This window comes from Gymnoscopelus microlampas (assembly GCF_963454915.1).
Source record: "Gymnoscopelus microlampas genome assembly, chromosome: 12".
NCBI lineage: Eukaryota > Metazoa > Chordata > Actinopteri > Myctophiformes > Myctophidae > Gymnoscopelus > Gymnoscopelus microlampas.
In genome coordinates this window covers 36,749,641-36,763,020 of record NC_139949.1, presented here as the reverse complement: position 1 = coordinate 36,763,020, position 13,380 = coordinate 36,749,641, and the positions used below count along the sequence as shown (strand labels likewise).

Below are 13,380 nucleotides of genomic sequence, written 5' to 3'. Positions count from 1 at the left end.
CAGAAACAAACAGCCAGAAGCCAGTGACAGGATACAAGTTCTCCATTAGCTCTGAGAGAGAGAGAGAGAGAGAGAGAGAGAGAGAGAGAGAGAGAGAGAGAGAGAGATATTTCTATGCATGGACAGGGTGGGGATGGCAAGGACACAGGGGAGGGGAAAAAGTGGAAGAGGAAAGTCATTCTGCATGCGCGCCAGTGCTTCTGCTTCAGCCCTGTTGCCTGGTGACCCCAAAATATTTACACTTTTCTCAAGAGCGCATGGGATTTTTTTTCCCTGACTTTTTTTTTCATTTCTTTCTTTTTTTTTCTTTTTTCTTTTTTTGCATGCTGGAAAAGTCAAAACAATGAGGCTTATCAATCTAAATCAGGTTGCTCAGGCAAGCTCACATAAGATATAATCACACACATATAAATTGTGGTGTTTTAGGAATCTGGAGGCTCACACTGACAGGCTGAAAGTGTCCTAGTCGCCTGGGCACCCGGAGGCCCTGATTTGGTTCTGATACTTTCTCTCAAGTGGTCTGAGGTTTAGGCTTTGTGTGTCTGAGTATGAGGGTGTGTGTGTGTGTGTGTGTGTGTGTGTGTGTGTGTGTGTGTGTGTGTGTGTGTGTGTGTGTGTGTGTGTGTGTGTGTGTGTGTGTGTGCATCACATCATTTCCCCCGCAAGGAGACCTGAGACGCGGGTGGTGTATTTTTCCTGACATCAGTTCTGTATGCCGGTCACCATGGTGAGTCGCACGGCAACCTGTGGGTGGTCACACACACAGACACACACACACACACACACACAGCGGTGTGCGTTGCGTTCTCAGTCAAGCCCCGCTTTCCCCCACAGCCCGCGTGGGGCTGGCATGGACCCCCAGTTCTGTGGCGCGCCAACAGGGGGAGGAGGGGGAGGGGGGAGGTTTAGAGAGATCCACTCTCGGCCTCGCCTGCCTCTGCCCACAGATGCTCTCTTCCAGCTGGAGGGATTATTGATGACATGCACCAGCATGCTACAACACTGTGGCTACTGTTAGCGAATGAAAGAAGGAGGGGGGAAATATATATATTAAATAAATAAATAAATAAAAAGGGAAGAGCCACACCTTGGAGTCAGAGCCACCGTGGCAGCCGAGCAGACGTGAGGAAACGGCTGGAACGGAACGTAACAGCGGCGCGGGCAAATGCAGTAGGAAAATTATTGAGTGCGGGCTAAGATGCTCGCCAGTCAATGTCCTCTCGCTATGGCAACAGATGTGCTGCCCTGTATTCCCTACCGCCAGGATATACAGTACATGGTGATTAGGGTGCTGGAGGTGAATTTGTGGGGTGCGCAAATGGAACCAAATTCACATCCAGCGGTATGTGTAGCCAACGGTCAGTTCTATGGCTTAGCACTATCACCGTGTGCAATCTTCTGCTGTCCGTGTACACTGTAAAAATCCTTGAATAGGGTCCATTTGCATACCCTCAGAGTTAAATGAACACTCTGGGTTTTGCAGTGTACTATGCTACACATGTATCACACGATCGCATGACAAGGCACCTCAGTAATCTCTGGATCTCTCTAACCCCAAACCCAGCACGACAAATCCCCTGTGGATTTATTGTAGTCGACTTGGTGAAACGCGGAGATCGTGTTTCGGGCTCTGATCTGAATGCATCTTGTGGACGTGCATCAGCAAAAAATGTCCCTGTTACACAGGATTATGTTTCTGCTGTGCGGCAGAAATGCTCTGGATGACAGAGAGTGGAGAGTTGTTGGGATACTGGATTGGAAAACACGAGGACCATTTAAATCCAACGATTTAATCAGGGCAGTTGCTATGAGAGTAATATTTTATGATTTACTTTAATCTCCTATTAACGGATAATAGACATAGCTTCGCTAGGAGCATCAGATGTAGGTCCAGAGGTAAAACAAACAAATATAACCAGGGAGGGAATATAGCCCCCATACCATTTTGGCACTCCCTGAAGGCTGTTTTATGCTGCATCAGACATCAGAATATCCTGTCCTCTGCCCCACAGGGTAACACAATTTCCATCCTTTCTCATGAAATTTTTAAAACATAGATGGACATTTTTGACCTGGTGCTTATTATAGAAAACCAGCATCTACTTTAACACACTGTGCTTGTCCTATTTGATCTACCACTGAAGCTTACAGTGATGCTGTTCTAAGCTAGAACACCCCTACAGGCCTGCTCTGAATTGGTCTCTCCCCAAAAATCTGAAGAGCTGAGCAGAGACAAAGGGTGTCTCTCTTTCTCTCTTCTCCCTTTCCCGGGGAGGAGAAACACACCCCTTTGCCTGTTTGGTTGCAGCCTGTGCTGCAACAATGTACTGGCCAGCATTTCTCTCTCCCTCTTGCTCTCACACTGTCTCTCTCACTCACACACACACAGGTTTGAACATGAACATTTGTTGGGTTTTGACATTTTTAACCATAACCCTAAAGCCAGACATAGCTGATATTTTTGGACATTTTTGGTTCAGTCGGCCATAACTCTGCAACCCTAACTCCTAAACCTAACCTCTAAATATCCCATCCTAACACCCAACCTGAATCTTAACTCCCCAAGTCTGTGTTGACGACCAAACAACCATTATCTTAACATCTGGCCCTCACAAGTAGTACACACACACACACACACACACACACACACACACACACACACACACACACACACACACACACACACACACACACAGGGGGGGGGGCTGTTCTTGCAGACGCATCGACACAAACCCACCCATCCGCCACGGACAGCGCGCTGCCCCTGCAGCCAACCCAGACCCTCGCTACTGCAACCGGCATGAATGTCAGTCACGATGCGTTAGGAATCTGCAGCTAGTGATGCAGCGTGCCTTCCAGGCCAAGTGGCCCGTTTAAAGGAGCGGCTCTATCACAACTGAACTCATGACACATCATGGGCGTGGGGGAGATTCTTTCTCTGTCTCCTCTCCCTCAGCGTTGCCATGTCCGCTTATTATAAGCGGCTCGTTTTTCTGTCGCTTGTAAATATTGGTAGTTTGCGGGTTGCGGTTTTTTGTGCTCGTTTCTTAAGTGTAGTTGCTTATTTGGGTTTGCTTCCTTAAACGTTCTCAAACTTTTTCATGTCAAGGACCACCAAATTAATATGTATTTGTCTGCAGAGTGCAGACCCCCATATGAAAATATTTTATACCAGGGACCCCATAGGCCTACAAGAGATTTGTTATTAATATTTTTTTTCAAAAATGTTCACATTTTCATCAATAAAAAAAGCAGATCTACAAGCTCACAATACGTCACATCGCGAGATTCGTGACGCGTTGTTAACTTGTAGATCGGCTATTGCCGCTTCTTTGGGGCTTGTTCTCATAGATCTCGTTGCTTGTTTCTTTGGCAAAACCTGGCAACACTGGTCTCTCTGCACACAGTCTAGATGCTCTGCAGCAGCAGCCCCGCACCATGTAGGTACAGTAGATAGATAAAGATCAGATTTAATAAGGCTAAACAAGGTCAGAGTGACTTTAGGACCAGAAGAGTATTAAAGCAGCAAACAGTTACTTTTGTTTCCACATGACTGCATAGTATCAGCACTGACTTTAATGCGTAGGTAGGCCTCTAATATTTGTCTTGCTGTCACTTGCAGGCGGGCAGACAGACGGCAAATAAGAAATAAGACCATTATGAGATTATCATAAAATAAGGCCTCTATACTCTGTCATATCATGTGAGTTATTCTGATTCAATTACAATTACGATTAATTACAACGTTAAAAGAGCTGGACTGCCATTTATGAGGTCACACATTTTTTCAATCCTAGCCTCAGTCAAATCCTTAGTTAGGCTACAATGTAACCAAATGGACCCTCAACTCTCATTGGCAGTCAGTCACATGTGGAGTCAGTCAGTGCATGCATGGCATGGCAACGCGCACCTTAACAAAGGATGCCGGGTACCTTTAAGAAAACGCCTTGCCTTGTCTCTCCCTGTCTGGCCGGCTGTCTTAGGGTCTGTCTGGCTGTCACTGTGGCAGCCAGAGACAAACACTATTTCATATACATTCTGCATATTTCCCCCCCCCCCCACCGGCTGCCTCAGCCATGCATGCATGTGCGACAACGGAGAGAGAAAGGAACACATTACATTACCCCCCGAATTCTTTAATTAACGCAGCTGCTGTCGTTCACAATAATTGCAGTTCTATAACAACCTCAGCAGCACCGTTGCACCAGGGCAGCCAGACCATCTATGCAGTGGTTTTCCACAGACAGACAGCAGAGCAGACATCCAAGTTAACTGACAGACATGGAGCCATTGAGGCATAAATTGGTCGTAGCCTACTTACTGTGATCTTCGGGATATTCTTTTTGCCTTGATACGACATGTTCGACATGCTGAATGCCGCCTCTTAACCGACGCTTTATAATAAAATAAAAAAATGTGATATTCCCTGCTGGGTGGATGCTGCAGAGCGGGCCCTCGGCTGGATGGGAGAATCAGTGTGTTGGTGGTGGTGCGATCAGATGGAAAGTGCGTCTCAGTCGCAACGAGCTGAAGAAGGAGCGTCTACTGACTCTGATCTGATCCAACACCGGCCCCTCCCTCAATAGGCTGCTCTGCTTCGATCTTTCCACACGAGGGCGCAGTGCAGCAGCTGGCGTCCAGAACAGACCATTCTATGGGACAGCGCCCACACACATTTGTCTTTCAGAGATATTTCTCACACGTTTAACTATTTGAGTCATTGTGTAGCCTACGTTTATCTGCATAGTAAACGTACATTCCTGGTAGGTTTACTGTGGATTGGTAATATTGTTCACAGGACAGATCTGTTCAAGATTAATTTGTGTCAGTCATTACAGAGATGATGAATTGGTGACAAGTGGAGGACAAAGGGGTCCTCCTGAGTAACAAATAGGCGAGAACAGAAGCAGCCCACCACGATTATCTTCATCAGACATCAGCAGGAACAGCATGATACTATCCCCATAATCAAATGATGCTGTGCCTGTGTGTGGTTCTGTTGCTGTGTTAGGAATCTATGTACTTGATATATGGATGGTTGAACCACTAATAAATAAAATCTCATCACCTTCCACCCAGTGGCAGCTGCAATGTCACTTGTCTCCTTAATGACCCGCATGTGGGTCCATCTTGTCAGTTACAGTATCTAATTGACCCTTAGGCCTGTCACTACTCACTAGTAGGAAGGTCATCTCCATGGCAACCGGTTTAGTGGGCTATAATCTGACTACTCAGAAAGTGATTAGCCCACATTGCCTCTGTTCAAAAATGAGACGTCTCTGTGTACTGTAGCTGTGAAGAAACTTGCACGATGAATAATAAGTCAATCTTGACCAGGCAACGAAACGAAATAAAATGAGCATTTACCAAAGGCTTCGTAATCTGTCAAAACAGATTTCAATGGGTTCCAAGATTGATTGCCAAGTAACTGTGGACTGAAACTAATCAAAACTATGCATAATAGTAGTCTACTGTTAGCCTACACGTGATTCCCCAATCTGTGTTAGTGTTTTGGTCATTTTGATTTAAAAAAATTAAATAAATTGCAATTTGACCAATTCATACTCTATCTATGAACTGTGCTACTGAAGTAACAATTATGACAAACATGTATGACAAACATGTGTAAATGTTTTGCAAACAATGTGTATTGTTTGTAAAAAAATAAAAAGAAAAAAAAAGAAAGAAAAGAAAAAAAGAACGACCACAATTATTGCAATATTAAAACTAAAGCAAAAGAGGATCTTGTTATATTATTATATAATCCTAATAATCTGAAGGGAGAGTAGTCTATAAATCTTTTGTGTCAGTGATCTGGCTAATTATTGTCTGGACTGCTCAGTGTTATTTTGATGAACTCAGAGGAGAGGTCTGGAGTAGCAGCTGTTGGCCCCTCTGTCCTCCCAGTACACACCCTACATACACACACACACGCGCGTGAACGCACACACACGCGCACACACACACACACACACACACACACACACACACACACACACACACACACACACACACACACACACACACACACACACACACACACACACACACACACACACACACACACACACACACACACACACACACACACTGCCCGTCCCCACCCAGCCATGTGCCTCTTTTGTCTGGCTCTCAGCCCCACTTCTCTACTCCCCCCACACTACTCCAACCCCCCCCTTCCATTAACCCCCCCCCCACCCCCCCACCCCCCCACACACACACACACACACACACACACACACACACACACACACACACACACACACACGTCATTAATGCAGCCATAATGAGGTCCTGTTGAATGTGCCAGTATAATGTATGTACGTACACATGAGTGCTCACTAATAAATTGCTAAATCATAGGCTAGAAAGTCATATGATAAGATAAAATAAGATTATGGTAACATAAGGCTGTCGAGTCATAGAGATGGCGATGATTTAACTTCAAGGTATAATGTTTAAATAGTCAAGTCATTAAAGTGTGTGTGTGTGTGTGTGTGTGTGTGTGTGTGTGTGTGTGTGTGTGTGTGTGTGTGTGTGTGTGTGTGTGTGTGTGTGTGTGTGTGTGCGCGCGTGTGCGTGCGTGTGTTTGAGTGCGTGCAGCTACATTAACCTATCTTGAATATATTTGGTGTAGGGTGGAAACCGCATGTATGTCTAAAACTGTTACTTTTCTGGAAATGGAAAGGATTCAGTGTAGTTATTATTTAGTCACCAGCTCTTGTTAATAGTTTTCACTGGTAAAACATTTATAAGACCTACAGACAGACTTGACCACTTTCACTTTAAAAAATGTTCACGTTCACCAGCTGTGGCTATTTTCACTACTTTTGCGTGACACGGTAAGTAGGGCATTCATTTACAGGAGGAAAAAAAAGTTAAAAGTTGAAAATGTTTATAGAGATGCAAGGTTTACGCCCGACAGCAATGACATCTCAACCTGGTATCGATTAACCCATTAAGATCGGGAACGCATCTGTGTCATTTTAGATTTCTTTGGCGGTGCCGTGCTATGAGCTTGTAGATCTGCTATTTTTGAAAAATCGTGAAAATGTGTGCAAATCTTTGAATATATATTTTTAAAAGCAAACATTTGTAACTCAAATCTTTGCTTCTGGGGGTCCCTGGAACAAAATATATATATATTTTTTAATATATTGTTTTTCAAAAAACTAGAATTTAGAAAACATTTTTAGAATCGGCCTCAGGTCTTAATGGGTTAAAGATTGATATGTGAGTGTTTTGTTGATACTTTACTCTTCCACTCCTGGCTACCTCTAGCGCCCAGCCTGCTGTCTGCTGACGTGTCCTTTCATGGCAGTAAGACATTGAGACATTAGCCTACCACAGCATTCTCAGGCCCTGGAGAATGCATCAACAATGAGCGTGGCAATTTGGCGTGCACGTTTCCTCAACACGCGAACCCAAGCTAACCACCTGGACATTGACAGAAAGGAGCATTGAGAGGTTTGTTGGATTACGAATACGTATTCTGGCACCTGTATTATTTGGCCATTATAGCCATAGTAACAGGCAGGAAATCTGGTGGTCTGCGTGTTTTGCTGGTGGTGGGATGTGGGAGTGTGGGTGGTCTCTGCATGCAGTACATGTGAATGCTTGTATGTGTATGTATGTCTGTGCAAACTTGCAACCTGCGTGTTTAAGAATGCATGTTTGTGCATGTATATACGCATGCACAGTAAACACACAGAGTCAAATGAACACTTACGGCTTGCTTCTAGGTCAGTGTGTGTGTGTGTGTGTGTGTGTGTGTGTGTGTGTGTGTGTGTGTGTGTGTGTGTGTGTGTGTGTGTGTGTGTGTGTGTGTGTGTGTGTGTGTGGTGTGTGTGTAAAGGCCCATCCTACTCTGGACCAACACCCTGACAGACAGAGGACAAAGAGACCGTTCCTCCCCTGGTCCTGTGGGCCTGCCTGCCATTCCTCATCAGCCTCCATCATCTCATTACCACACACATGGTTTCTATGAAACGTGGTCCAAGTTTTAAACTCAGTAAACTGTGCCACTTTACTCACAAATTATTCCATTCCATCATTAGGACAAAATCCACACACAAACTGCTGTGAGATATGACCGACAGTAACAAAACTGACATTCTGAATTGAATGGGCTTAAAGCATGTATTTGGCCACAAACCTCCAAAGGCACAATATTTTGTGTCAGGACCCCCACATGAGAAGATTCGTCAACATTTGTCAACATTTTCTGAAAATATTTTCACAGAACAAAAAATGTAATAAGGCTTTAAGTGTTTTAAGCTGTTGTCCTTTTGCTGGGGGACCACCTGGAACCCCCTCAAAGAATCCTTGGGGGTCCCCGGACCCCACTTTGAGAACCGGTGGCTGCCTCAAGGACCATGCCAGTGGTCTGGCATGTTTAGCCCATTGACTATGACTCACAGTATATATTTGACATTACTGCTGACCATTTTCCAAAACATGCTGCAGTTTGTTTGATTTTAGAGTAAGCCATTGGATTCCGTTCATTTCAGTGCGGTATGAATACCAACTTTGACTAGAAACTGTCCTGACATAGGTATTCCCACACACAAAATATCAAGGCATTTAGCTAATTCATGTACACATGGAACCAAATGAACTCGTAAGGGTCCAGTTGGCTCCATTTGTACAGTCAGTTATGGAGGCCCTTGAAATTAAAAAAGTTTGAGAACCACTGCTTTAAAGTACACAGACTTTGCTGATGGCACTATGCTGACCCATGCACTTGTCATTCGTTTGGCATGAAAGGCAATGCAAGTCCAAGGGAAAGGAAACAACAATGACATAAGTAGGCTACCCCCTGTCCGTGCTGTCAGTCTGATGTCCTCACACCATATTATGGTTCCTGATTCAAGCAAAAAACACTCATAGCCTCACTCCCTGTCTGTTCCTGCTGAGTCAAGCATCCCTTGTGGAGATGCACTTTTGCAGTTTCATGCTCAGGCCACATGGGGGGAACCTAGCAGCACGCCACATTAGACATGTCCAAGGGACTATATTATGTAATGGAGTTTGAGTGAAATGTTATTGAAGTTAAGGTAATGAAAAAGGGTGACTTTCACAGGGTAACAAAATGAGTTTATGTTAAGGACTAGTTAAGTCCCACCTGCGGCTGCGACATATAGCATATGTACTTGACATCAAGCTGCCTCCCTCTACAGAAACAGGAGATCTGGCCCTATGGGCCACATGACATGGCTCGGCATCGGCAAGGCTTACTTACTTAGGACTAGCTAGTGTCTTCACAGAAAACCACTCACAAACTGTTAACCCTGGATGACATTGAGTTATAAGGAAAACATGGTTTCAAGTATTAACTGGGGTAAATTGTGAGGCCATTACGTTTAGCCAAATGGAAAACAGAATCGATGGAGTCAAAAAGTATGCCCCAAATATACCACTCAGTTATTGTGTATTGTGTGTTCTGTCCCAGCAATGACAATAAAGGCTGTGTCCTGAATTTAATTGACTGCAGGTGGAGATCTCAGACAGATGCTACACTGCCATTGGCTATCACTGTTTCAGACTGTATCAGCTTGGCTTTAATGATAGCAGACTTGAATACAGATCATGCCATGTTTGAGAGAGAGAGAGAGAGAGAGAGAGAGAGAGAGAGAGAGAGAGAGAGAGAGAGAGAGAGAGAGAGAGAGAGAGAGAGAGAGAGAGAGAGAGAGAGAGAGCACAAAACAGATACAGGCATGTTTCCTCAAGTGTAGTGTGTTCAGTTTGATAATTTCAGACTGAAGTTGACATGTTGTTGGGACATATCACTAAATTATGAATTGTTTGTTACTTCCATGAAACTGTGTAACATGTCATTCTTTCTAGCTGAAAGGAAAGTGGTGGGGGGTGTTGACAGTGGCCGGGGGGTGTTTGTGTATGTGTGTTTACGACAAAGTAATCACTCTCACTTAGTCTAATGGTTTTTCTCCTCTCTGCGCCAAGATACAACTGCTTTGTGTGTCTTTGCTGGTGTGTGTGTGTCTGTGTTTGTGAGTGCACACAGTATGTGCATGTGGATGTGTACACAGTATGTGCATGTGGATGTGTACAGTATATCCCCTCTGTCGGGTGGAAACCTCATTATGTCCATGTCTGTTACAGGATTCAAATTCAAAGGGAGCAAAAGTAGCAGATCTAAAAGCTCAAAACGCGTCGCTTCGCGCCGCGTTTTGAGCTTGTAGATCTGCTTCTTTTGATACTTTTGTGTAACGCTGTAGTATGATAAAGTAGGATATTCATTTACGAAAAAAGAAAAAAAAGTTGAAACATGGAGATAAGAGGTTTCTGCCCGACGGCAACAATATGTGCCTGTGGAAGTGTGAGTTACTTGGGTGTGTGTCATCATAACTGACATGGCATGAGTCATCATTCCTGGTGCCCAGAGCATGAACTTGTGCAAACTCTGAGATCTTAAAAAGACAGACAGCAGTTGAGACGGAGTCACTGTATGTACTGTATGTCATATTGTATGTCATATCGTAAGTACTGTACTGTAAGTATTAACCATTGAGTTTCAAGTAAGTCGCAAGTCATGAAGGGCAAGGCTCGAATAAAGAACCACATCACCATGTTCAGGTCAAGTCAAATTACAAGTCCCAGATTACACATTTCTGCCTTCTGTGGAAAAACATAGGGTCCTTGTACAGGCATGATGCGAGATCCATATTTGTGTTTTCCATCCACCTGATAGGCCAGTATTTTACTGTGTCTGCATTTGTATCTATAAACATCCAAAACAAGTCTCTTGAGTCATCCACCTCAAGTCCAAATTCAAGTCCATGTCCAGTCATAGACATGCCAGGATAAGTCACGTTCTCAAGTGATCTTGGTTTTTCCAAGTCAAGTCTAAAGTCAACAAAATTTTGATTTGAGTCGCACTAAAATCTAAGTCACATGACTCGAGCTCAGTGACAGTGAATGAACACCATAAAATTCCCATCAAAACATTAAGCACTGGATTTAATAACAAAAATGTTTACTTGCCGACCGTATATATTCATAGGAGAGCATTCTATAATTTGAATAGTAATAACACGCTGGGCAATAAGAAGTGAGAAGGACTTAATGAGCCACAGATTCGTAATATCTTGTGAGTAATGCATACATTTGTGTTGTGCTGTGCTGTTTCAAAACGTGTATAGAACATAATGTGAACAACAATTAGTGAGGATCTACAAGAGCCTGGTGCACAAGAAATTTGGGAGCTCCAGACAGACACACAGACAGACAGACCCTCTTATGGACAGCTTAGCCTCTTTCAGAGCAGTAAAAAGTAAAGCGACCCTGCCTGAGTGCACACTATAGGGAATCCAAGCTGCAAAGCATTTTTTATGAGAAATTTCTATGAGAAATCTTCATCAGCTCTAAAAAGCCTTTCGGACATACAGACACTTACATTTCTTACATTTCTTTCCCACTGATACGTCTAGCCCAGCACCTCTTTGGATGTGCGTGTACAACAGTCCTAAGCAATCTTCCTACTTATAATGGCATTGCATTGCACTCACAATGCACTGTAAGTAAAGGGGGCAATCACTTTAACAGGGGGCTTTGATAGACAACATTTAGATCAGTACATCTGATGAATAAAGCTGTATAATGAAGATCTCTTCAATAAAGATAAGATTATTAACCTTTTCTTAGTTATTTAGGTGTGTATGTGTCATTCTGTTATTCTGTTGTTCACCACAGGGTGAATAGGTATACACCTGCCCAATAGGTAATTGGGACATGGTGCACAAAATTTGGCAAAGCCACACAGTTTTCGACAATGTCAGCGTTTCAGTGTTGAGTGAACTATATTTATATTGTTTTACCTGAAGGGATTTAGAATGGGAAAAAACATCCATAGGAATCATGGCTGATGCCAACCTGAAAGGTGTGTAATAAATAAATGGATCACCAAATCAAAAGTATAAGAGCTCTGCATATTGTTTCATTGTGCACGTGTCTGACTACACTTAACTAATTTGACCTTATATATGACTAATTTGTTGAAGTCACTACATATCCTACGTATATACCTCCCTTTGTAGTAAGAGGTTGTGGATGTTCCCTCTTCAATGGGGTAAATGTTCTGTACCTTCTCTTTTCCCAGATATTTTAATGACGCAACGGAGTGTCCCATATTATTCAATTGTATGGCCAGTGGGCTTATGGGATTTTTTTTGTCCTGATGTTGGCTCAGTGTTCACTGATACGTGTCTTTAGGCCCTAATAAATTTTGTTCCCTCATAGAGGCCACAAGGGCAAGGGATTTGTAGCACAGACCGCACCTACAAGGAACAATGTCAAGAAATGACTACGAATTTCACACAGAGAGGATACCCTGACACATGGATACATGATGCACTGGAAAAAGTCCATCACATCTTCCAGTCGCAGTGCTTGAACTCCAGTAGAAAGAATGTGGAGATGGAGAAAAGACCCTTCTTCTCGACTTATTCACCATTGGGAAAGGAAATCAACAACATAATTTGCATTATTATGCTCACTATCCTATATTAAAATCGCCTCCGGTCTACACCATCTTTTTTCTCTCTACACTAAATCTCTTAGGTAAAAAGAGCCGGTCTACAAGCTACTGTAGCTTGTAGATCTGCTATTTCATCCGAATGTTCACCTATTTTCGCCGAATGTTTACCTAGAATGGATATGCTTGCGTACAAGTGGTTAAAGGGCCACCACAAGTTTAAAAAAAAGAGAACCCAACATTAGATCCACACTGGCCTGGTAGGAACACAACAACCCTTTGAACCTGGACCTTTTAAGACAAAACTCCCACTGCACAGCAACATTTTCAGCGTTAAATTAACATTGAGGAATTCTGGTGTGGTAATTTTAAATGTAATTCATGTGGACACCACTAAACTTCTAAAATTCTTTAATTATCCAGTCAGTGGAAAAACAATCAAAATAAAGGTTACTATCACATGTGCAATGGGAAATATGATATTCAGTACATGCTCTAATGCCCTTGTGGTCTTGCCTATGTGGGACAAACTAGCAGAGCCCTAAAGACCCATATCAGTGAACACTGATCCAACATCAGGACAACAAATCCTGAAAGCCCAGTGGCCATAATATGCTTCAATAATATAGGGCATTCTGTTCCGTCATTGAAATATGTGGCAATAGAGAAGGTGCATCTACCCCACAGAGGAGGGAATCTCCACAACCTCCTACTCCACTACAAAGGAAGATACTGTATATTGGATATCCTCCATACACTGCAACCTGGAGGCCTTAACATTAACCCAAGCATCCCTATTCAGAGGCGAACATTTGGTGAATATAGCTGATCTTCAAGTTTGTTGCGACGCTTTATGATACCTTGTAGTTTGGCTGGTAGACAGTTGC

At 43.4% G+C, this 13,380-nt stretch overlaps 1 protein-coding gene across 2 annotated transcripts in view; it reads right to left on the bottom strand.

Annotated features, from left to right (window-relative positions):
- Window positions 1-4,540, bottom strand: part of dpysl3 (dihydropyrimidinase like 3) — a 51,602-nt gene extending 47,062 nt beyond the window's left edge. Inside the window, exon 1 of one of the 2 annotated variants that reach the window (XM_084075131.1) lies at window positions 4,322-4,540. In XM_084075131.1, coding sequence (XP_083931257.1) covers window positions 4,322-4,369 — 48 coding nt within the window. In that variant the 5' untranslated portion in view covers window positions 4,370-4,540. The remainder of the gene's footprint in view (window positions 1-4,321) is intronic. The other variant, XM_084075132.1, reaches the window with a different exon arrangement.
- Window positions 4,541-13,380: the final 8,840 nt, after the last annotated feature.